Raw genomic sequence first — 23,127 nt, forward strand, 5'->3', positions numbered from 1 at the left:
TAAAAATATAAAAAAATACAATTCTCTAAAATATTAATTTGGTGGAAATACCATTCAAAAATGTTTAATAAATTAAAGATTATTCAAAATGTTCATTTCAAACATTTGTATTCACTTAAAAAAAAAAAAAAATCATAATTATAGTAAGGACCAAACTGCCCATTACATTACTGTCCACAAAAAAATATGTTTTTTTTAAATTAATCAGTAATCCTTAAAAAATATTATTCCATAATCATAGGAAAAAAAACTGTAAAGCTCCCCAAAATATGAATTTGATACATCATGCTTGATTTTTTATTTTTTTTTACCATTTGGGTAAGGATTTTCCCATTAACTATAAATACACACCTTGTTCTAATAATAGCAATAATAATAATATATATTTTTTAAACTACTAAAAAGAAAGTGCTCAAGTTTGGTGGTACCTCTGACTGCAGCGGGGAAAGGGTTTGCAAACTTGTCTACATATTCCGCTTCAGCCTCTGCCTGGTTCTCCTTCCCTCTGAAGATGATCTGAACGGCTCCCTAACATACAAGTACAGTGGACAGTCAAACAAAAGTCTACACACCCCTGTTCAAATGTGAGGATTTTGTGCTCTAAAAATGAGACCAAAATTAATAATTTCAAGTTATTCTACCATTTATGTGACCTCAAACCTCTACAAATCATTTGGAGAAAAAAAATGAAAATGTGGTTGCACAAGTGTGCACACCCTCTAATAACAGTGCTGTGTTCAGAATTCACCACTAATGGAAGTCAGCACACTGCCACCATTTTAAAATTTTCTGATTAACCCCAAATAAAGTTCAGATGTTGTAGTAGGGCAATGGTTGGCGTCGTACCTTGGCACCCATGACGGCCACCTCAGCCGTGGGCCAAGCGTAGTTGACGTCTCCTCTCAGGTGTTTGGAGCTCATCACGTCGTACGCGCCACCGTAAGCCTGTAACGGAGCACATTTTTACGTTTATGTGCCAGGAAATTAAAAAATTATCAAAAATAAGTTCTCACAAAAATTTATTTAATTAGCATTGCTAAAAAAAAAAAAAAAAAAAAAAAACTTCCCTATTTTTTTTTTTTAATAAGTTCTGAAAATTTTGTTTAAAAAAAAAACAAAAAAACATAGCTATTGCTCTCTAATGGAAATCTGTCTTCTCTTCAAGACACTTACGATTTGAATCTAATCCAGATTAGCCAACATAAACATCATATTTGGGGCCCCACCTTCCTGGTGATGACGGTGATCTTGGGCACGGTGGCCTCTGCGAAAGCAAACAGCAGCTTGGCTCCGTGGCGGATGATGCCGCCGTACTCCTGAGACGTGCCCGGCAGGAAGCCCGGCACGTCCACGAAGGTCACAATGGGAATGTTGAAGGCGTCGCAGAAGCGCACGAAGCGCGCGCCCTTCACCGACGAGTTGATGTCCAGGCAGCCTGAGCGCCGAAAAGTTGCAAATATCACCAACGCAAGCTACTCGTACGAGGGGGCGTTCGGCGGCGTTGACTCACCGGACGCCACTTTGGGCTGGTTACCCACCATGCCCACCGTGCGCCCGTTCAGGCGGGTGAATCCCACCACGATGTTTTTGGCGTAGTCGGGCATGATCTCGAAGAATTCTCTCTCATCCGCTATCTAGAAAAGGTGGCAAAAGTACTCACACTCTAGTCTATACAATCAAAAAATATTGTGACTGTCGTCGTAATATTTTCGCAGTATGATTTGCGCATGAGTAGAGATGTGCACATACATTTTTTTGGTGCCGCTCGATCACGGTTTTTAGACGTACAGCTTTTCATACACCCCTTTATATGGAGGCTTACAAGCTGGCTGCAGCTCAATTTTATAAATGTACACACTGCTTAATATAGTGAAGGAAAATTGTCAGTGGTGTGTTAAGGTAGAAGTATGAATATTTTTGTAAAAAAATAAAATAAAAAATATTAAGTGTAAGTGCTGATTCAACTCCTTCACTATACGAAAAAGTACAGATGCTGTACTCGAGAGAGGAAAAAAAAAAAGGAAAAATGTTTTGCTGTGATAACTAGGGCCCGACTGGCTGACTGATTTAATCAGCCAATTTGACCACCTTCTTTTTTTTTAACTCATTCACTAGCAGCCATTTTCACTGAAGCAACCCTCTTCGCTCTTCGACTGTTTTACTGGATTTTGACTGATTTTGAAAGGCCCACAGAATATTGTGTTCTATTACTAGAAATACATGGAACCTACCAAAAGAGGGTTTCAGAGTCTCTTCTTTCATCAGGAAAAAATAATAATTCTCTCTGTTTCTGTTTTGCAGCAATTAGCATTAGAATATAGCTAAGTTTCATCATTATTCACAAATCTGTTAGAAACAAGTGAGGGGGAAGAGCTTTTTGTAACTTGGTTGATCTCTTATACTCTGCTGCCACCTGCTGGCCGTTTTTGTAACAACTACCATTGCTTCAACCTTTCTCTGCAGTTCAGAGGCCCGCATCAAAGCCTTCTGTATGCTGTATAAATAAATCTTTGGGACACTTAAAACATGTATTTATAAGTTTTTGGGAGCAAATGAGTTAAAATCTAGGGGGGGGGGGGGTTATCCCATTTTTTGCATTTTTTTTTTTACATATTAATAACCACATTACAACATAAGACAAAAACGACATTCACACTTTGCCCCCAACAAATCGCACAATTTTGAAGGATCATGTATTGTAAAACTCAAATATTCTGCCTGTAGTTTATATCTTTGAGGTAAGAATTAGGGGGAAAAAACACATATTCAACTATTAAAAATGAATTGGCAGATTAATCAGTTATCAGAATATTATTCTGCCAAGTATCAGAACTGGTCTAAATTAAATCTATATCAGTCGGGCCCAAATCGTAACAAAAAATATAACCAGCCTATTTTGACAATGAGTCAAAATTAGATATGTATGGGACGACAAGTTAAAAAGTCAACATAAAAATAAGTACTAAGAAAAAAAGGAAAGATACCTGAAAATCTACAAAGCACAGAACAAAGTACAAAAACGTTGTTTGTATCCCACCGCCGCCATCTAGTCACAGGCAAACCTGTCCTTTTATTTGCCATGATAATGTCACGTTGTCGTTTTGACCACTTACAGCGTGGATGATGTCCAACATGTCGTAGGCCTTCGTCGACTCAAACGGCACGATGGTGTCTAACATAGGGACCAGACGCTCGCTAAAATTGCAAATAAAATCAAGACATTTTCCATTAGGAGTAATTGCGGCAGTGCCCTACCACGTCTGGCAAATGGCATTAATGGTGAAGAGTCATTAAAAGATTATTATTTTTTTTTAAGGCTCCATGAATGTATGCCCCACAAATTCTACCTAGCAACAACGTGGAGCGCAAAAACCTACCTGGAGTCGTGACACTCCCTGATAGGCGTCGCGTCCTGATTGCTGAGCGGCAGGAAGTTGAAGAAGTGGCGCAGGTTTAGCAGAGCTTCCACGTCGTTCTCGAACGCTCGGTGCGCCACGCCTGGAAAGGGGCGAGGGGTGGATTTTTTTTTTTTGGGGGGGGGGGGGGGGGTAGATGTAACCAACGCTCACAATTTCCACAGCGGTTGCGAAAAACGCCAAGTTGACTGACCGGACACGCTGGTGTGCGTCTTGGCTCCGCCCAGCTCCTCTTGAGTGACGTCTTCGTTGGTGACGGACTTGACCACATCGGGACCCGTGATGAACAGGTACGACGTGTCCTGTGTGTACAGTACATGCTAGCGGTTACCGTCGGTTAAATTTACTACAAAGTGTCACAAAAAGAGAGAAAATGTCACAGTGATTATTTTAATTTAAAAGTAGAAGCAATGACGTAATGTAACTATTATTATTGAATAGCATATTTGGGCGTCAAGTGCTCATTTGCACAATGAAGCATGAATTTAAACAAAACAATCGTGCTGACAAATCAAATGGAATCAACTGCGACTATGGATGAAGTGGCCCAGCCACAGTTAGCACATGATCTCCCTCACCTTGACCATGAAGGTGAAGTCGGTCAGCGCCGGCGAGTAGACGGCGCCGCCCGCACACGGTCCCATGATGAGGGAGATCTGAGGGACCACCCCGGAAGCCATCACGTTCCTCTGGAAGGATCCACACATAAATTACGTCAAAAAAAAAAATTAAGAAATGAAATAGAAATGTATCATCACATAAGACTGCAATGTATCCCAATTGTGTATGGTGTTCCACAGGGTTCAATTTTGGGGCCACTGCTGTTTTCATTGTATTTGCAACCCCTCCTAACCGGTGCTCGTAGGAGGGAGCACATAACTCTAATCATTAAAAAAAAAATAAAAAAATCCCACAAAAATGTTTGCATGAAATTTGTTCCATTACACTTATTTAGTATGTACACTATTTATTTAATTTAATTCATAATTTATTGAAAAACATGTATTTAATCATAAATTTACATAACAAATGGTGTATTTTTCTTTATATATATATATATATTTTTTTTTTAAACAAATAATTTTTACAAGTATATTAAATTTTCCACAAATGAGTTTCATAAAATTCACGTTACAAAAATGTTTCGTAATACAGTTGCAATCATTTTATACATTTATTTGACTACATAAAATGATTTACCATAATAAATACTATATATATTGCAAAAAAATTGTCAAATTATTAAATTGTCTTTATTTCTTTGCTTTTAAACGTTTTTTAAATCTTTTGTTTGTAAATGCGTTTAAATGTTGTCAATGTACATTCCTTTAGTAATTTTACTAATCTTTTGTTCTTTTTGCATTACCTTTGAATGTCTTTTGCTGTTTTCTTTGTAAATGCTTTCAGGTGTTGCCTTTGTGTATGAAAATGTGTTATATAAATAAAGCTGCCTTTCCTTATAAATATGTTATTCCTTATGTTTGATTAACGTCTGACTTGTCTTATGCGTGTCCGAGTGGCGTTCACTTAACCAGGAATATGTCTGCGTATCCCGCCAGAGACTCCACGCCCTCTTGGATGCGAGCACCTCCGGAGTCATTGAGGCCGATGACTGGCGCGCCCACCATCATTGCCTGGTCCATTATCTGAACAACAACAACACGCATGTGTAACCAACGACAACGCCGCTTGAAATCATCCTCACCTTGCAGATCTTCTGCGCCTGCGCACCGGACAGACTGCCGCCAAACACGGTGAAATCCTGAAAAGCCAACGGCAGGTTATGTTAAGGACTCATACACCTTTATTTTCAAAATGTTTTTTTGTTTTATCATTATTCTATTTATTTCAACATTAAAAAAAAGGTTATACATTTATGTGTACTATATTCTACAAATGGGTAATTTTACTAAAATGAACATTCACAGCCCCACCTGACTAAAGACGTACACCAAGCGGCCGTTGATCCTGCCGCTTCCCGTCACCACGCTGTCACCGGGGAACTGCAGGCAGAAGACAGGAAGTGACATCACACACACTCGGGAAGAAAAAGCTGCTGGTGCTGATGATGATGATGAAGATGACGACGACGATCACCTTGTTGTGCTCCTGCTCCATGCCGAAGTCGGAGCAGCGGTGCTCTACAAACATGTCCGTCTCGGAGAAGGAGTCGGCGTCCAGCAGGAGCTCCACTCGCTCTCGAGCCGTCAGCTTGCCCTGTAAGACCACATTTGAGCTTCTTATTTGGCTTTTCTGCGATGTCACCACAGAAGCATGAGTGTGTTTTGCTTCTTTTTTTTTTTTTGGTGATGTCACCTTGGAAGTGGAAAACTCGATGAGTGGTGTCACCTCCTAGCGTGTCTTGAGCGTTTTTTTTTTCTTTTGTGAGGTCACCACAGAAGTGACCTGAGGCATCAGCAGATTTTTTTTTTTTTTTAAACCTCTTGGCGCTACCTGAATGTTGTTTTTTTCCCCACGTTTTTAATTTTAATTTAGTTTATGTGATTCATGTTAATTGGATTTACTAGTTTATATTCTTCTATGTGCAAAAAAATAAAAAAAATAAACATAAAATAAAGACGTAAAAGTTATTCTCACCCGTTTGTGTTGCGCGTCGATCCTCTTCTGACCTCCCCCGACCAGCGCCGCCTGACGTTTCTTCTCAATGCGCTCCCTCACGGACAGGTGGCTGACCGAGTAGCATCGGTTCGTCGGTAGCGTCGGAGCGCCATGTTTGACCGGCGCCAGACTCTTAAACGACAGCCGCAAGCCGTCGAAAAATCCGCGGCTTCCCCGAGCAACACAGTAGGCCGCCATCATGGTTGCGCGTGCATCTCCGGTGACAGAAGACGAGCCGAAAACAAGGTCGTATTAGCCAATGGCGAGGGAGAGGTGTTGTCTGTCAACCAATTGGATTTGAGGAGAGAGGCGGAAAAGGCGGGACTTATATTTACATTCTATTTATTTCTTTAATGAGCCATATACACGTATGTGCATATTGTAAGAAGTTCTATGTCATTATCATCTCCGTAATAATATTTTTAACTTTATTTTCTAGGGGCATAAAGACTGTAATTATTTGAAACTTTTTACGACATTCGTCTACAAGTTGCGCGCTAACCTACGTGCGTGGCCGCCATGTTGGAAGGGACAAGTTTCCACCAAAGGCAATGCTTTGACATTGAAATTAAGTAATAACTTGCTAATTTCTCTACCGATTTTCATTAAGTTTATCATTTCCTCACTGGCAAAACGATTACATTCAACACAGAACATTTGAGGAAGAAATTATGTGGATAAAATGTTTAAAAAAAGAAAAGAGGTAACTTGTTGGAGAGACACCACTGGTTTCTGGCTACTGCCGAGGTCCCCTTGAGCAAGGCTCTCTCCCAATCTCTTAGCTCAAACAGTGTAGTACCGTTTGCGTGCCACTCTGACATCTCTTCTTGCATACCTGCATGTGTGTGATGTGGTACGCTTAGTGGTGTGCAACAAACACAAATATACAGCAGTCGTGGGTGAATAATTACATTTAATGACACATAATTAAATTGAGAATACAAATGTCTTTATTGTTATTGTAACAGACAGCATAATTGGATGTGCATTTTCCTCAGGTGACACGGCACACAATAATAAAATCAATAAACTCGCATAGTAATAAATAATTTTAAAAATGATAGTGTCTCATTGCAGTAAGTTGCGTGCAATAAAAGGAATCTAAAATGTGCAGTAGGTTATGGCAATCTTCAGAGCAATTATGAGATGTCGCATAGATACAATTACTGAAACTACATTAAATTAATTACATTGGATTACATGTCTGCTCTTGTTTGCTACAGTCAATATTAAATAAAATATGATAAAAGTATCCGTTGTAAAACCAGTGCGCAAGAACACCTGTAGGGGGCGCTGTGACGAGACAGGAGCGCTCCTTCCTACTTCCGCCTCCCCAAAACGGTAACCACGGTAACTGACCATGTCTCGCGTGAGTTCCGTTCGCGTCGGGTGAGAAAAGCGATATCTATGGAGAGAGGGGCTTGATGCGAGGAAGTGCAAATCAAATGATTGATGAATTTTTCAAAAGCCACAGCGAGCTTCATGTGTCCTTTCGCCGGCCGGCCGTTACGCTAGCTCGCACAGAAGAAGCCACCACCGCGGCATCAACTAACATCCAGACCCACCCTGTCTACAAGGCAGCCCGGGGGGAATTTGAACATTTCCGATAGCTCTTATTTTTTGGGGGGAGCTATCGATGCTAACTTTAGCTTTGTTTACATGGAGCGCGCGCCTCGTACCTGGTAGCTAACTGCTAAGCGAGTCTCTTTAACCACCCAAGTATTACACCAACGTTCATTTTTGACCACATCCAAGCGACTTTTTTGAGGAAATATTCCATTTATGGCCCAGTCGAGCGACTTATCGCGCGAGGCGACGAGCCGCCGACAACATCGCGAGCTAGCTAACAAGCTAAGCTAACAGGCTAGCCTTCGTTAAATAATGCTAACCCTTTGAAAATGGCTCTACAACTACAAAGTTCGTCTAGCCGGTTGGAGTAATAATGTGAGGAATTATGACGATGTGCGAACGAGCGTTTCCATCAAAGAGCGTTGATATTTCTATATTTTAGATATAAATGGCTCGCTGCTTGCTGGCTACTCTTGATATTGGACTGATAAAGAAGCGTCACGTCAAATAGCCCCTCTGCTTCGTTTGGATATAACCCCCTCCACGCACACACCCACGCCAGGCACCCCAATCCTTCCCCAGAGAGGTGGCGATGAACCCGGTCAACGCGGCTGCCCTGTACGTGTCCGCCAGCCGGGCCGTGCTGCAGTGCGACCCGCGGAAGCCGCACACCTTCTCGGACATGTACACGCTGCTGCCCTTTTTCCGTCAATCGCTGGCTTGTCTCGTCTGTGGTAAGTGTCACTGTGATGATCATCGTAATATTGCTGTCTTATTCATACCGCGGGTGGGCGTGTAAGTGTGTGTGTGTGTGTGTGTGTGTGGCAGCGCTTGACACAATTTGTCGTCGCCTTGGCAACCGACCGCGGCCGAGCCCCTGTCATGTATCTACCCTCTTTGTTGGCAAAACACGACGCCGCCTTTATTGCTCTTTTTGCTTCATTTAGCTAGAGTAGCATGGCTTGTTTAAAAAGGGACGACGTTTGTAATGTTACTGTGCAAATAGTTATGTTTTCTGGAGTAGATCGTAAAACGCCACGTTGAATATCGGCCGGTGTCACAAGTGCCGATACCTTGAAATAAGATTAGTTCTATAGTGTCCATATAAAATTTTCTTATCACATCCTCTTATGGTATTATCATGAAACATGAAAAGTTAAAGTGATACATCCACAGATTAGTTTGCATGTTGCTTAAAAGACTGTCGAAATGTTTAATACGTTAACAACTCTAATTGAAGTAGATAAACTCTTTCAGGTTAATTATTGGTTCATTCGGTCAAAACGTTTATATATAATAAATCTGATATTGTTTATTGTAAAACGTGTATATAGTGGGATGAAAATAGTAATTGGCCAAAATCAAATAGGAAGTTCATGGGAAACTGGCCAAATATTTTTTTTGCCCCACTGTACATGTATAACATATTATATATACACGTATATAAATGCTAATGTGGTGTCTCGGTTCAACCACTAGGGGCACTATGGAGGACTGTGTCGAGATGCAGCGTATAAATAAGACACAAGGAAGAAAAGAAACGAAGGGTAGAGTTGTAGAAGTGTGAACGATAAAACTAAATTACATAGATGTTGTGTAAAAAAAAAAAAGTAAATATATATATCCTCTAATGATAATTTGATGTTTGCTGAACTTTTAACTGACTAACTAGTTAAAAGCCAGCCAACTTTTCACATTAATTCGCTGACACCCACATCACTCACCAAGCCAGGTCCTGCTTTTTAAAGCCTCACTCAAAGTCACGGATACTACAATTGAATAGGAGGATAGTGACCCCAAGTGGACAAAAATAATACCTGCACATCGCATCCACATTATTGTGTTTAATAACTAAAAATCGTTACTTGGTAGAATACTAGATACAAAAAAAAAATGATCGCCATCGTCCTACTCTGAATGAGCTTTTTGTTGTTTTGCAGGCGAACTGGTGCGCGACCCGGTGTCGGCGCCGCACCCCGGCTGTCCACACCATGTGTGTCTGGGCTGCCGGGGCCAGAAGATGCTATCGGGGCGGGCTGCATGCGGCCGCTGTCGAGACGTGGCGGGCTTCCAGGAGGACAAGCAGCTGTCCCTGCTCGTGCGGCTCTACCGCAAGCTGTGCGTCTATGTGGCGCACTCGGCGCTGCTGCCGTGCGTCAGCGCCAACGCCGAGCTGATGGCGCTGCTGGAGGAGGCGCTGCTGGCACCGGCAGAGGACGCGGAGTCGCCGGACGGCCAGGATTCCTGCGCAAGTATGGAAAGTATGAAGCATGGTTATTATAGTTAATAAAAACGAACAAAATACCAAATATCCAAATGAAATACAAACTATAATGAGAATCCAAAACTATTCTAACCCTGGTAGGAACTGATGATGGCGAGCCCGTTGAGGACGGCGTGCTATTGGACGTTGATCCCGGCGACGACGGTGAGTTGGCGAATAGCGAGCCGGCAGACGGCAGCGTGGTGGACTGTGACTTGATGGATGGCGAACCCGCGGCAGACGGCGACTTGGAGCTGGACACCTCCACCGTTGAGTCGTCCACCTCCACCGAGGAACTGCGCGTACCCGCCGACCTGTACCTGGAGCCGGGGGAGTGCAACGGGGCACTCTTGGAGAGCCTGGAGCCCTCCTCGCCCGAGCTGGAAGTATGCGAGCTGATGGAGTCGCCTCTGCCCCCGCCCCCTACGGAGGGCCTCTCCGTGTCCGACACGGCCACCCTGGAGCTGAGTCTCACCACTGGACCTTTCACCGCCGGAGCCTTCGCCCCCGGAGCCTTTGCTCCGACGCCGGGCGGCAGGGAACTAGAGGAGGGCGAGGTTCTTCTCCTCAGCGTGGAGGAGGTCCTCCAGACTCTGGACCCCCTCCAGCCGCCCTCCGACGGCCCGCAGGACCGCCACGCCCACATGTACCTGCAGCTGGACGCCGCCCACAACTACACGCAGCTGCACGGGGACAGGACTCACATGGCGCTGAGCCCCGCGTTCCCCGCTGCGGCTCTAGCCGCCCCCCTCCCCCCCCTCGCCCTCCTCCTCGTCGCCGTCGTCGCGCCACAAACGCAAGCGCTCGCGATCGGAGAGCGACCGCGAGCAGGTGAAGCCGCTCCCCATCGCCTCCATCCTGCAGGGGCCCCCCTCGCCGCACGGTCAGCACGCCGCCGCCGCCGCGCACTCCTTCGCCACGCCGCCGCACGCCTATTCGTCTCTCTACAACGGGGCGCCGCCCAAGCCCCCCCGCCACCACCACCATCATCATCATCATCACCACCACAGCAAGGGCTCGCGCAAGCACGGCGAGCTGGGGGCCAAGAAGAAGGCGCGCTCGGGCGGCAAGAGCAAAGAGCGCAGCAAAGAGCAGCGGCTGCAGCTGTCCGGCTGCCTGGTGCCCCCCCAGCCGGCGCGGCCCCCCTACAAGAAGCCCGTGGAGAAGAAAGGCTGCAAGTGCGGGCGCGCCACCCAGAACCCCTCGGTGCTCACCTGCAGGGGGCAGCGTTGCCCCTGTTACTCCAACCGCAAGGTGAGAATATGATCATCAAAATGCTTTTGTACTTTAGTTCAGGTTTTGTTTGGTTTTTACATATTTTTACATTTCTTTTGGTCTTTTTCTTTAATTTTATTTTAGCTTTAACTGCTGTTATTTCCCCCCCCAAAAAATCCTAAAAGAAGTCTCCAGATATTTTAATTGGTTAGAATGATCTTGTTTTGATTTTTTTTCTGTGGTTATGTATTTTGTCATTAAAACGAACAAAAAATAAGTAATCCCACTGGATTTTTTTCCAGATTTTTTTTCCATAGAAACAATATATTTTGCCTTTAAAAGCTGCCCCAACAATACAAATATTTTTTCAATTGATCTTTATGTAACACTATTTTTGTAAATGTCACATGTAATATTTTTTTTTAGTTTCTTTTTTAGTTTGTGTTTATTTAAAATCTTGTTTTTTTTCAACCCAATGAAAATTTTACATTTTAGACCATTGAATTTTTTTTGACTGTTGTTTTTTGAATTTTTAAAATCATTATCCCTGCTGTGCTTTTTTTATTCACAAAAAACTGCTTGTCTCAAAAACATTTTATGTTATCGTTTGTTTGATTTGTATGTTTCTTCTTTTAAAATTTAGATAAAAAATATATATATAAAAAATATGAACACATTTTATTTTTCCAAGAATCAAAATGTATTTTTTTTTTATTTCTATTTAAGTTTTTTTTTTAATGAAATTGTTTCCTTGTAATATATTTTTTTCTTTTTTATTCAGCTCATTAAAAGTACTCCCTGTCCGATACTGATACTAAGTACCGATACCACTCGTACCTTTGATACATACAATTTTCTAAATTAATGAAAAATAACTGTAAAGAAAGACCTATATTTCTTAATATATTTTCCCTTAAAATTGCCTAAAATGAATGTCATTTTTTTCCCTACTGCCTGATAATAAAATGGCCTCAAGTATCAATCGATATCTTGAAATAAGGCCGGGTATCAGTCTGATATCTGGTATCGGTACTTGCCCATCCCTAATTAAACTGCTTTTCCTTTGTCTATCTTTTTTTATTTTACATTATACATTTTTTTTGTCTGATGTCCTTGAATTCGTTTTTTCATTTTTTTAAATTCTCAGTCCATAAAGTGTATTTCCTTCACCAGACGAGGATAATCTGTCCAAGCTGAATGTCTGGCCAACCAATGAATGTTTGTGCTTCAGGCGTGCCTGGACTGCATTTGCCGCGGCTGCCAGAACTCGTACATGGCCAACGGCGAGAAGAAGCTGGAGGCGTTCGCCGTGCCCGAGAAGGCGCTGGAGCAGACGCGGCTGACGCTGGGCATCAACCTCACCAGCATCACGGCGGCCGCCGCCCTGCGCAGCCCGGCGGGCAGCGGCCTCCGCGCCGGCACGCTGCTCAACGTGGCCACGGCGACCGGCGCGCCCGTCGCCACCGCCTTCCTGTCGGCGGGCAGCCCGCCCAGGGACCCCGACTACGAGGACAGCCTGGAGCTGCTCATTGGCTGAACGGCCGCGAGGAGGTGGGCCAGACTTTTTTTTTTTTCTTTTTTTTTTCTCGGTGCTCTTTGAATGTTACGGCTGCTCGCCTGAATGGGGCGCACTATGGCAGCTGCTCTTCTTCTGTGACGGAAAATGCGCAGTAGTCGGACTAGCGTGGGTGTGCCAAAACCCTCTGTGTCATGTATGTCTGCGTGTGGTCTCAAATGCCCCCCCCCCCCCCCCCATAAACCACCCTCAAAGGCAATATGACCCCCCCCTAAAATCCACCAGGCCACACCGCCATGGCTCCCTTTTTTGATCTCGCTGTGCAAGCAACCGTGACATGGAAGCACTTGACTGACATTTAGCGTCGCTAGCACTTAGCGTCATGCGAAACAAACTCCCACGATGCGTTCAAAGACAACGGCGGCGCTTCTTTTAAAAACCAAGCCACAAGTTGCCGTCACCCTTTTTATTGCCCAACCCCCCAACAAGAGTATTTTTCACACCAAATGAGTTGATGGCATGTTTGCGAGAGATTATGTGCGTGTGTGTGAGGACGAGAAAAGGGCATCATACACAGTGCATGAGAGTGCATATATATGTGAGTGTATGCATGAGAGTGCATTTCGAGAGTGGTTGTGTAAGTGTGTGTATATACACTGTATGTATATGCGAGAGAAAGAGAATGCATCCGATTGTATATGAGAGTGAGTGAGTAAAAGTGTATAATTAATTCTATATGTTTGTGAGAGAATGCGTGTACATGAGAGATAGTGTGTGTGTAAATGTGCATTAGGGCTGGGTATCGATTTGAGTTTCCTCAATCGATTGAATTTAGATTTTTTTTCTGATTCAATTCGATATTGATTACTTTTGGAACATCAAGCCTTCTTAAATATCAAGGAGATGATAAAAACATTAAATTCCAAATCAAATTTTGCGGAGGAAGTAACTGGTTCAATGGTTTAGTGTTCTAGTCACTTAATTGTTACACAAACAAGGATGAGATGAAAATATTTTCATAATTCTAATTTAATAATTGTAAATATGATTTTTTTTTTAAATCTCAATTGTCTTAAAAAGCAATAGTGCTTTCACTATTGAATATTTTTAGAATCGATTAATCTATTGATTATTCAATCGATTAATTGGGTTCATTTTAATTTTACATTAAAATGTATAACGAAAGCATTTTTTCCAACCGAGATTACTGCTTATTAAGCACTGATTGTTGTTTATTTCCTATTTTGTATTCGTATAGTAATAAATAAATAAAAAAGGTGGATTGATGTCTTATGCTACCGGTTTGGTCATTGTTTTCCGAGATAAAAACAGATGTTTGCAAATGTCTTATTTTGATTAAACACAGAAGATAATCAGTCTTTTTTTCCCCCCATTTAGGGCTACAGAAATCAATGATCAATTACTGTTGATATGCTGAAATCAGAGGATTTGGACAATTAAAAAAAAAAAAAGGCTCCAAACAATAACTCGATTATTAGAATAGTTGTCAATTAATTTGATAATCGATTACTTGTCTCGGTTAATCGATTAATTTTGACAGCCCTAAAGTGCAATAAGTCAGGTCTTTCATAAATGTAAGAAAATAATAAATGTCAAGAAAACTGTAAAATATATTTTTAATTCAATTTTTTTATGTGAGATATGAAGCTAATTGATTCATGGCATTATGAATCGATATCGGGCTTGAAAAGGAAAATCGATTTGGTATCAATTATTCGATTTTTTATATATTTTTTTAACCCAGCCCTACATGTGTTTCAGTAAGAATGTGTTCCTGAGAGAGCAAAAGCAAATATAAATGTGTGTAAAACAGCGTGTGAGTGAGTGAGGAGCGAGAGATTGCGTTTGAGACGAGTGTGAGAATGTGTACGGACCAACAAAACAGTTATTACCCCCTTCCCCCTCCCCCAAAAAAGAGAGAGACTGAAAATGGGCGCCAGAGTGGGGAGGACTCTGGCACGATCCGGAGCATCACTCCAGCGGTAGCAGGCGGGTGACCACGTAACAACGATCAGCATATATAATGTAATCTTCCCATGTGTGTGTGCGTTGATGTGTGTCTTTTTGGGCATTACTTGAAGCCGGATTAGTTTTAGGTTGTTTGTATCGCTAAAAATGAAAACAGTCACTGCCATAACAACATGGACACCATCAGTTAAGACAGACACACGTCAATTAAAGGATAGTTTTTTACTTTTTTACTGGTGTGTGCGTCTCTGTGTGTAGCTCCTCACGCTGTCCACGCTTTTCAAGGCGCGTTTTTACGCATGGAGAAAAAATTGGATGAAAAACATGATTTAAAAAATTGTAAATATAATATTACAAGCCACTGATATATGACGTACAAAAACAATCCAATGTATTTATTATCAAAAAACAAAACATTTCAACAAAGTTCAATGTTAACGTAGCTTAATGTTAGCTTCCAGTGTTAGCATCAATTCTATCTTCCGTCTTAGCGTCTTTGGTTAGCTTTCAAAGTTAATGTTGGGAGTTAAGAAAAAGGTTGGCTTGAAGCGTTAAATTCAGAAGTGCCCTCTGACTTAACGTTTTTGAAGTCATCTCTAACATTAAGATTCCAAAGCTACCGTCAGCTTTCCACATTAGCTTCCAATGTTAGCTTGAAACGCTAGATTCAGAGGTTACCGTTTAGCTGCAGCATTAGCTCTCTATGTTAGCTTCCGATGTTACCCGTAATATTAGCTGCAATTTGTTAGATCCCAAAGTTAGCTTCCAGTGTTAGCCTGGATGTTAACTTTTACACCTTAGCATAAGCTTCCAAAGTTACTTTTCATTGCTGGAAAAATTTGGCAAAATACCTGCGCAATGAAAGCACAATAATAAAAATAAATAAAAAATATAAATTTGAAATTGATAAATGTGGCACATTGACTGAGGCTGATCCATTAAATTTTTGCTTGGGGGGAAAAAAGAGAAAAGCCCAGTCGATAGCTTGTATCCTGAAAAATTCTTACGTTGCGACACTTTTAAGTAAAGCTACCTGCCCTGCTTACCGCTATGCAATTGTTCGGAGTGCAGCACTTCCACTTTCCAGCTGCAGGGGGAGCCCTCACAGCGTACAGCATTCTCACACGAGCACATTTTAGCACAGTGTTTGTAGATTGTAAACATGAATGGCTCATTATTTGGCGAGCGCACCGCATGATCGTCACGGCGCGACTCGAGCAGTCAATCCGGAGGCCGCGGGTCCCGAGGGTCCTGAGGGTCCTGAGGGTCCTGAGTGCGAGTCTAGCCCACCAGGAAGGTCCCAAAGTAGCTGGCCCTGCCATCCGTCTCCACGGCACTGGCGTTGCCGACGGCGACGAAGAGGCGGTCGTCGGGCTGCAGGAAGGCCGTGCCCGCCTGGTTGAGGGAGAACATTCCGGGCTCTCGGCCCCGTGGCCAGCAGGCGCTCCGCGAAGACTTCATGAGCAGGATGGGGACCGTGTACGAACTCATCTGTGAGACATTTTCAACAGGTATTTGAAAAGTTCACTTTTTTTTTTTTTTTTTTTTTTTGAAGCTAACGAGTTATTGAAGCAGTTTTAATTGCAGTGGGTAAAGAATTGCAAGAAATTACATTTTAAATCCAATTTACACAAAAAAAATTTTTTAATCATAATTAATCGCATGACTTCACAAGTTAACTCACGATTAATATCAAATTTTATATCTGTTGTAATTCAATATAAAAAACACTAGGTTTTCATACTCTTAACAAAAGTGGGGGAAAAAAAAGTTAAACTAATAGAAATAGTTCAAATGAATTTTTGACGTCTATAGCCGTCAATGGCAGTGAATGAGTTCGTCAAAAACAGATTATTTTTGTCTGTTTAAAGATAAACTAGCTGAATGATCATGCAAAAATCAAATAATTGTTTAAGTTTAATATATTTTTTCCACATTTAAAAAATTACGCAACAATATTGTTATGCCGTTTTAAAAATTTAAATTTTAGCTTACTAAAAATAATTTTGATCAAAAACAGATTTTCCTGTTTAAGGATAAACTAATTTTTTTCATGTTTAAAAAGTATGTAAAAATATTGATATGCCATTAAAAATAATTAGATTGAGTAAAAAAAAAAAATTTCTTTGGTCATAATTTTTTTATTTCAAATATAGTCATCCTTCTCCATATCGCATTTCACCTTTTGCAGATTCAGTGATCTTTTTTTTTTTATTGTTTTTAAATTTGATTTAAATTTTACAGTACAGCAACGTAAACATTAGCTAGTTGACCATAGCCTACCACTGCACTTGGGACAAATGATAATGCATAACAACTTGTGTTCGAGATTGAGGCAGGATGCCCGCAGGTGTCTTTCAATTACTTTAATTACAAAAATACAGCAATCAAAAGGACATTCTTAGCAAACCTTATCAAAAAAAGATGAACAAAGAGGATGATATTTCTGACCTTTTTGTAAATATACTGGACGAGTTGAGCGCCTTCCTGCTCCCGGTCGTGCTCGGGATTCTGCTGCTGGTCCTGGTCCTGGTCCTGGTCCTGGTCCTGGTCCTTGGTCCAGGCGGAGGAGAGTCTGAAGTAGGTCTGGGCGTAGATGTAGTAGAGACCGGCCCGAGGCACCGACAGCTCTCCTCCTCGCAGCTCCACGTTGTGCAAGAAGGACTGACCTCGCCGTCCTTCCCACGCCGTCACGCGCTCGCCCAGGTAACCTCGAGGGCTCCTCGCGCCGTCTGCACGCCAACCACGGGCAACGTTTGTCGACACTAAACAATTAGCTTGTGGTAGGCGTGAATTGCTTGCTTTTGTCATAACAAAAAGTGATTTTTTGGGGGGGAATTGTCACAAAAAAAATTGTTTTTAATAAGGCAAACAAATTGTAGATTTTTTTTATTATTTGTTGCATTTTAACTCATTCACTGCCATTGACGGCTATAAACGTCAAAAATTCATTTGAACTATTTCTATTAGTTTAACAATTTTCCCCCCCACTTTTGTTAACAAGAGTATGAAAACCTAGAACTTTTTGTTGTACTTTTAGAACAGATCTAAAATTTGGGATTAATCGTGAGTTAACTAGTGAAGTCATGTGTTTAATTACAATTAAAAATTTTAATAATTTGACGCCCCTAATTTTTAACAATCATCTAGTCAGGCGATTTAAAATTTTTAATTGTAATTAATCGCATGACTTCAATAGTTAACTCAACGAATAATCACAAATGTTATATCTGTTCTAAATGTACAATAAAAAAAATCTAGGTTTTCATACTCTTGTTATCAAAATTAGAGGGAAAAAAAGTTAAACTAATAGAAATATTTAAAATGATTTTTTGACATTCATAACCGTCAATGGCAGTAAATGAGTAAAATGTATATTAAAAATTATAATTTAAAATGTGACTTGGAATGTGGTGTCAAATTTGTTTGTTTTTTGTTAGTCAAAAAAAACAAACATTTTATGTATACTTACTTAAATAATTGATTCAATATTGTATGAAATATTCTCCGGCAAACATGCGATCCCCGCACAGGAAGGAATTTGAAGTGAGTGAGTGTGCAAAATGGCTTCGGGCTGGCGGGAGATTAGATCAGAAAACCTCCCGGCTCATTCTTTAAGAGGTCAAAGGTCACAGGAGGTGTTTTTAAGGTGGGGAACTAAACACTCGGGCTGAACAATTCATCAAATTCAAATCGACATCGCAATACATACAATGCGGTCGTATTTTGGCAAGTTGCCAAAGTGAACATTTAAAAGACTGCGAAACTGATTTACTCCAAACTCAAAAGTAAAGAAATCAATTCAATGACATTATTTTCCCCAAACAATTTGACCAACCTTCTTGCATCCGTGAGGAAGTAAAAGAAGAAGTGGCGGTCACGTGGGCCGCCACGTCGGGACGAACGTGGCCGTCGGGAAGGAAAGGGAGGACGTCTGTCAGCTTATCTGGCAAGCACACAATCGCGCTATTTTATTGAGTTTGGAAAAGATGGTTTGTCTTCATGCCAGACGCGCTCTTACTTGTCACGCCGGAAGGTATCTCCTTCTCTAATCTCGCCGCCATCACCTGGAAGGAAGACCACAATCACACAGACAATCGACTAAAACCTCAAAATGACTTCCAGTCGGACTCTTAAATCTATTTAAAACATTTGTCAACATCCGCTTTTATTTTTTTTTTTAACATTTTGGCCGATTTTCTGACTGATCAAAACAGATTTGTGGGTCTGCGATTCGATTCAGAATGATTTTTGACTCCAAATGATTTGACAATGATTTCCAGTCTGTCAAGCTAATGCTAATTAGCGCGCCACTAGCGGCACTTTTATCACTCAAAAGAACGTCTAATCATACAAAACGCTTCAGGGATGTTTACAGAGAAGCATCTTAACATGACTCATCGGCATGTTCTTCCTACGCTGCAAAAAAAAAAAAAAAAAAACTGGCATAACTTGATCATGACTTTTTCTTTCTTTTCTCTAATGTGGCTACAATTTAACAGTGTATCAGAACGCACGGAACCACACTGCCCCTAAGTGGCCAAATCGTGTACAACATGAACAGCGCTCCCAATAAAGGCACACACAAACAAGGGTAAGACAGTAAAAAAATAAAATCCATTATGGGATATTTAAAATTCATTTTGGTTTGAATCGGCCATTTTGGAAAAAAATCCAGGGCTTGGAAGTAAGACAAATAAATAGCCCACGTCACCAGTTCCAATAAAGACAAAATTGTGTGTACATGTCTATCATAATAGGATGCACAAAAAAGAGTCTCAAGGACCCATAGCCGAAATTCACTAATCAACACGAAATTGGGTGTACTTGTCTGTCATAATAGGACACACACAAAAGTCTCACGGTCTTGGAACAGGAAGTCGGCCATTTTGGTTAGTCCCCCAACCCTCAATTGAGCAAACCTTCTCAATGTGGTAGCGAAGTTGTTGCAGGACTTGCCAGCAGGGGTCACTCTTCTTCTCTTTGGACAGGAAATCGAGATTGGCGTCGGTCAAACACGACAAACTCCCACCGGAGAAACTCTCCTGCATCTGGAGACACCAACAGAAACTTTTTCTATATATATATATATATAGTTTGAATTTACATTTGAAAAACCCCAAAGTTAGGATCAGTTGAGTTGAAAAGTTTTCCGGGTAAAAGTGAAGATTGTGTGTGGAGACGCCCGAGGCTTTTTCTTTCCCAACATTCCAGATTCCAGACAGCGGGTCTGACTTTTTAGCACATAATGCAACCACTATTTGACTATTGCACACACAAACAAACACAACACAAAGAAACGCTTGTGATATTTATAATAGACTTGGTTGTAACACTACATAGATTTCTTATGCCTACAATCTTATTTAAAAAGTATAAATAAATTGGTGCATTTATAAAAATAAAGCAATTTTTTAAAATATATTTAGTGCCTGCACAATTAATTGGCAGATATTAACTCCTTATAATGGATAAAAATCGGATTAATGTTTTGGCAATATTTATAAAAATAATGACATTCTTAATTGTTGTAAGCATTAAACGACCCCCCAAAAAAATATTAGTCTTATCGCAATTGGCCTAAAAAAGAAAGAAAAAAAGTCCATATCAGCTGAATTCTATTTTGCCATATATTTTCTGATGTGATAGTTGAGAACAAAATATAAAAAATGTAAATTGATTTAATATACAATGTTGCCATGAGTTTAATTTGTTATAACACTGATATTGTACTTCCCAAAAAAAAACATTGTAAAGACATAATTAAATAGAATGCAAAAAAGTAAACAGTTTTAACTCATTCACTGCCATTGACGGCGATAGACGTCAAAAACTCATTTTAACAATTTCTGTTAACGAGTATGAAAACCTAGAATTTTTTTTTGTACATTTCAAACAGATTTGTGATTAACCGTGATAACTAGTGAAGTCATTCAATTAATTACAATTAAAAAATTGAATCGCCTGTTGCCCCTAATTTTTAATATTCTTTATTTTTATTTTTATGAATTAATGGCAGTGAATGAGTTAACATTTTGGCTCTTTGTGGTGTGGCCACCAGGGGGCGGTATAATCCAGTCATGCAGACACAAATGAAGACTTTCACAACTACTCCAAGTGACTCTATGTACAATTAGTCATTTTGGCAAAAGATAAAGAATATATGCCTGATTACATGTCGACACGTCCAAGAGAAAACCTAGCAAACACAAACAATAGACTCATAAGAACCTAATAAAGTTGTGTTTTGGCTTGAAAGTTTGTAGAGGTGTGCGACGCCACAAAAACACTCAGCCCGGCTTCCTCCTATTGTCGGCTGGAACGCCGCAAGCGGTCCCAGCTGTTCCGCTTTGTGCGAAGCGCTCGCATTCCTGCTGGATGAGGTGAAACTTCTGACAAGCGCGTCCAACTTGTTCCGAGCTTTTTCAATGGTCGGTCCTGCGAAGTTGACTGCGGGAGTCCCGCGGGAGGGGCAAGGCGATCCTTACCGTGTGCAGGACCTTGTTGAAGAAGACCACGCTGACCACCAGGGTGAGGGTCTGCACCACCACGGCGGCCAGCACCACCAGCCAGAAGCACTGCGGGGAGCCCCAGGAAGCGCTCATGTCGACGCCGCCACACCAAGCTGAGCAGGCGCCACCGCAAATGAGAAGGAGGGAAAAAGAGAGGAGCGTGGAAGAGGAGGAGGAGGAGGAGGAGGAGGAGTGTTTGGGGCTTGACAGCCTTATTATGATTGCTTCAATGCCCTCGGGAAAAGCAAAGACCATGTTAAGGACTGAGTCAGGGATTAGGAAATAAAAACATTATGTTAACCAATCAATCGAATGAAATCCAATATACATTTTACTTTTGTCATGCAGTTAAATATACTGTATTTTTTTTTAAATACATGTCATTGATTAATTAAAATATGTAAGTAAATTTTTTTTCATAGTAGTCGTTTTTATTGTTAGCCAGGTTATTTATTTTAAATAAATAAAAAATGTTAATAGAAATGTTTAAATTAATTGGATTACTACCATTATTAATAGTATAGACGCCACGGACTTCCGGGTTTCACACATAAGCACCCCCACACCCCTGCGCCCCCGCCAACCGCGTCTCGGCTCTGAAGGCCTAAATACAGCAATTCGACGTCGGCCAAAAGTGACCGAGGCCGACCCCCTGTGGCGTCGGCCCAGACGTCGGCACGTCGCGTAGAAAAATGACGTCAATACACGCCGCACCAACCCCGACTATTACGCACCTTCGGCGCATGCGCGAGAAGTAATTCCCCTCCGTACCATCGGCGGCGGTAGTCATTATTCCTAAAGGCAACCGGAAACCTCTTTACGGTGGCGGGAAATAAAAACGTAAACAACTCATACCGGTGTTGACAGCGCGGTCCCCGAACGCATGGATGTACTCCATTGTTGACTGTTAAATGCGCGGTCATTGACAAACAAAACGTTTATTTTGACGGAGTTTTTCCTTTCCAACAACTTGGATTTCCTCTGCCTGACGGAGACCCGGACTGTCGCTGGTGAGTCCACCGCTATGATTGAATTCCTACCGCTTTGGCTGTGCTTACTTGGATGCTCCGAGGACGTCGGGCCGAGGTAGAGGAACGGCGACTATTTAAAAAAATAAATACATGTCAACTATTTCTATTTAATACAGCGATCACAGCTTGAGCATTGGATCAAGTGAGGTGTCAATCATCCGTTAGCATTTAACGTTTGTTTTGCTAGTCAGAATGGCTAATCCATGCTTGCTAACTGAAGCTACGAATGTGGACATTTTGCCGCTCTGATGAAATATTTTAGAAGTTGAATATCTTTACTGCACCCTAATTTAATTTTTTCATTATTAATTGTTCCAGCATTTGCAAACGTAGGCTACTGCTCATTCCTCCCCTAATTTTTAGGCTATTTAAATAATCATGCAAATAAATCAATCCTAAAACATTTGAAGAGTAATAATAAAATTTGATTCATTGCTACATTTTTTTTAGTGTTAGGATTGACATTTTTTATATGAAGGCTTGTCCTACACATAAAAAAAAGTTAGCTCTAGACCCATTAAATTAGAAATCCAATTAATAAATAGTAAATTTAATTAGAATTTCACCATAATTTCATTGGGCGTCTGTTCAATTACCAATAATGAAATTAATTGTCAGAATTTCAAATAACTAATCGAATGTTGAGGTACTTAATTGCTACCCAAAATGCGAGCGTCTGATGTCCCAGCTTGATCAAAGCACCCGAAGGCATCGTTCCTGGAGCTGTCAGTTCAGTGAAGGCAGCACATGGTCATCATAATAAAAAGTGGACTTCCTCTTATTGTTGCAGTAATCTACAACTTCTTGTCAAATGACCCTCTCCATTGTTTGTCATGAACACAGTGATTGCAATAGGCGACATGAACAGTGGATATGAAAAGTGTACACACCCCGGTTCAAATGAGACTATAAAACTATTGCCGCTGTTCTAGTATCCAAGTTGTTTATTTCTGCAGACTCTTACTGTATATCAAGGGAACTTGGCATTTGTACAGGG

At 41.2% G+C, this 23,127-nt stretch overlaps 3 protein-coding genes and 1 long non-coding RNA gene across 5 annotated transcripts in view; 2 read left to right on the top strand and 2 right to left on the bottom strand.

Annotated features, from left to right (window-relative positions):
* The window catches only part of pccb (propionyl-CoA carboxylase subunit beta), a 7,298-nt gene extending 1,023 nt beyond the window's left edge, over nucleotides 1–6,275 (bottom strand). The window contains exons 1-13 of the mRNA XM_077561761.1: nucleotides 6,015–6,275; nucleotides 5,514–5,633; nucleotides 5,351–5,419; nucleotides 5,122–5,178; nucleotides 4,949–5,062; nucleotides 3,995–4,105; nucleotides 3,610–3,718; nucleotides 3,378–3,498; nucleotides 3,114–3,195; nucleotides 1,511–1,634; nucleotides 1,227–1,435; nucleotides 847–945; nucleotides 429–528 (exon numbers count right to left, since the gene is read on the bottom strand). Coding sequence (XP_077417887.1) covers nucleotides 429–528; nucleotides 847–945; nucleotides 1,227–1,435; nucleotides 1,511–1,634; nucleotides 3,114–3,195; nucleotides 3,378–3,498; nucleotides 3,610–3,718; nucleotides 3,995–4,105; nucleotides 4,949–5,062; nucleotides 5,122–5,178; nucleotides 5,351–5,419; nucleotides 5,514–5,633; nucleotides 6,015–6,236 — 1,537 coding nt within the window. The 5' untranslated portion in view covers nucleotides 6,237–6,275. The remainder of the gene's footprint in view (nucleotides 1–428; nucleotides 529–846; nucleotides 946–1,226; nucleotides 1,436–1,510; nucleotides 1,635–3,113; nucleotides 3,196–3,377; nucleotides 3,499–3,609; nucleotides 3,719–3,994; nucleotides 4,106–4,948; nucleotides 5,063–5,121; nucleotides 5,179–5,350; nucleotides 5,420–5,513; nucleotides 5,634–6,014) is intronic.
* A 1,115-nt stretch (nucleotides 6,276–7,390) lies between these two features.
* Nucleotides 7,391–14,818, top strand: msl2a (MSL complex subunit 2a). 2 transcript variants are annotated; one of them, XM_077561781.1, is made up of 5 exons: nucleotides 7,391–8,338; nucleotides 9,545–9,865; nucleotides 9,970–10,032; nucleotides 10,108–11,121; nucleotides 12,314–14,818. In XM_077561781.1, exons 1-5 carry the CDS (start codon nucleotides 8,197–8,199, stop codon nucleotides 12,754–12,756), a joined length of 1,983 nt encoding a protein of 660 aa, XP_077417907.1. In that variant the 5' UTR covers nucleotides 7,391–8,196; the 3' UTR covers nucleotides 12,757–14,818. The 2 variants fall into 2 exon arrangements, with proteins under 2 accessions (XP_077417907.1, XP_077417899.1); XM_077561773.1 differs by having other exon boundaries at nucleotides 7,392–8,338; nucleotides 9,970–11,121.
* LOC144049132 (tumor necrosis factor ligand superfamily member 10-like) lies at nucleotides 14,795–21,451 on the bottom strand. The gene is made up of 6 exons (XM_077561795.1): nucleotides 21,076–21,451; nucleotides 19,510–19,638; nucleotides 18,609–18,654; nucleotides 18,426–18,533; nucleotides 17,039–17,319; nucleotides 14,795–16,078 (listed from the first exon to the last, which is right to left on the bottom strand). Exons 1-6 carry the CDS (start codon nucleotides 21,352–21,354, stop codon nucleotides 15,869–15,871), a joined length of 1,053 nt encoding a protein of 350 aa, XP_077417921.1. The 5' UTR covers nucleotides 21,355–21,451; the 3' UTR covers nucleotides 14,795–15,868.
* Nucleotides 17,184–21,508, top strand: LOC144049136 (uncharacterized). The gene is made up of 2 exons (XR_013293495.1): nucleotides 17,184–19,181; nucleotides 19,579–21,508. It is a non-coding gene; the product is annotated as an uncharacterized LOC144049136 (long non-coding RNA).
* The last annotated feature ends 1,619 nt before the right edge of the window (nucleotides 21,509–23,127 follow it).

Source organism: Vanacampus margaritifer, chromosome 1 (assembly GCF_051991255.1).
Source record: "Vanacampus margaritifer isolate UIUO_Vmar chromosome 1, RoL_Vmar_1.0, whole genome shotgun sequence".
Lineage (NCBI taxonomy): Eukaryota > Metazoa > Chordata > Actinopteri > Syngnathiformes > Syngnathidae > Vanacampus > Vanacampus margaritifer.

Excerpts from the sequence above, each read along its gene's own strand:
- msl2a (XM_077561773.1), top strand. The coding sequence starts at position 8,197 with ATGAACCCGGTCAACGCGGCTGCCCTGTACGTGTCCGCCAGCCGGGCC. Across the intron at positions 8,339-9,544 it reads GCTGGCTTGTCTCGTCTGTG|GCGAACTGGTGCGCGACCCG; the intron begins GTAAGTGTCACT and ends GTTGTTTTGCAG. Across the intron at positions 11,122-12,313 it reads CCTGTTACTCCAACCGCAAG|GCGTGCCTGGACTGCATTTG; the intron begins GTGAGAATATGA and ends TTTGTGCTTCAG.
- LOC144049132 (XM_077561795.1), bottom strand. The coding sequence starts at position 21,354 with ATGGTCTTTGCTTTTCCCGAGGGCATTGAAGCAATCATAATAAGGCTG. Across the intron at positions 19,639-21,075 it reads TCAACAAGGTCCTGCACACG|ATGCAGGAGAGTTTCTCCGG; the intron begins GTAAGGATCGCC and ends TGGTGTCTCCAG. Across the intron at positions 17,320-18,425 it reads TTCCTCACGGATGCAAGAAG|ACGGCGCGAGGAGCCCTCGA; the intron begins GTTGGTCAAATT and ends GTTGGCGTGCAG.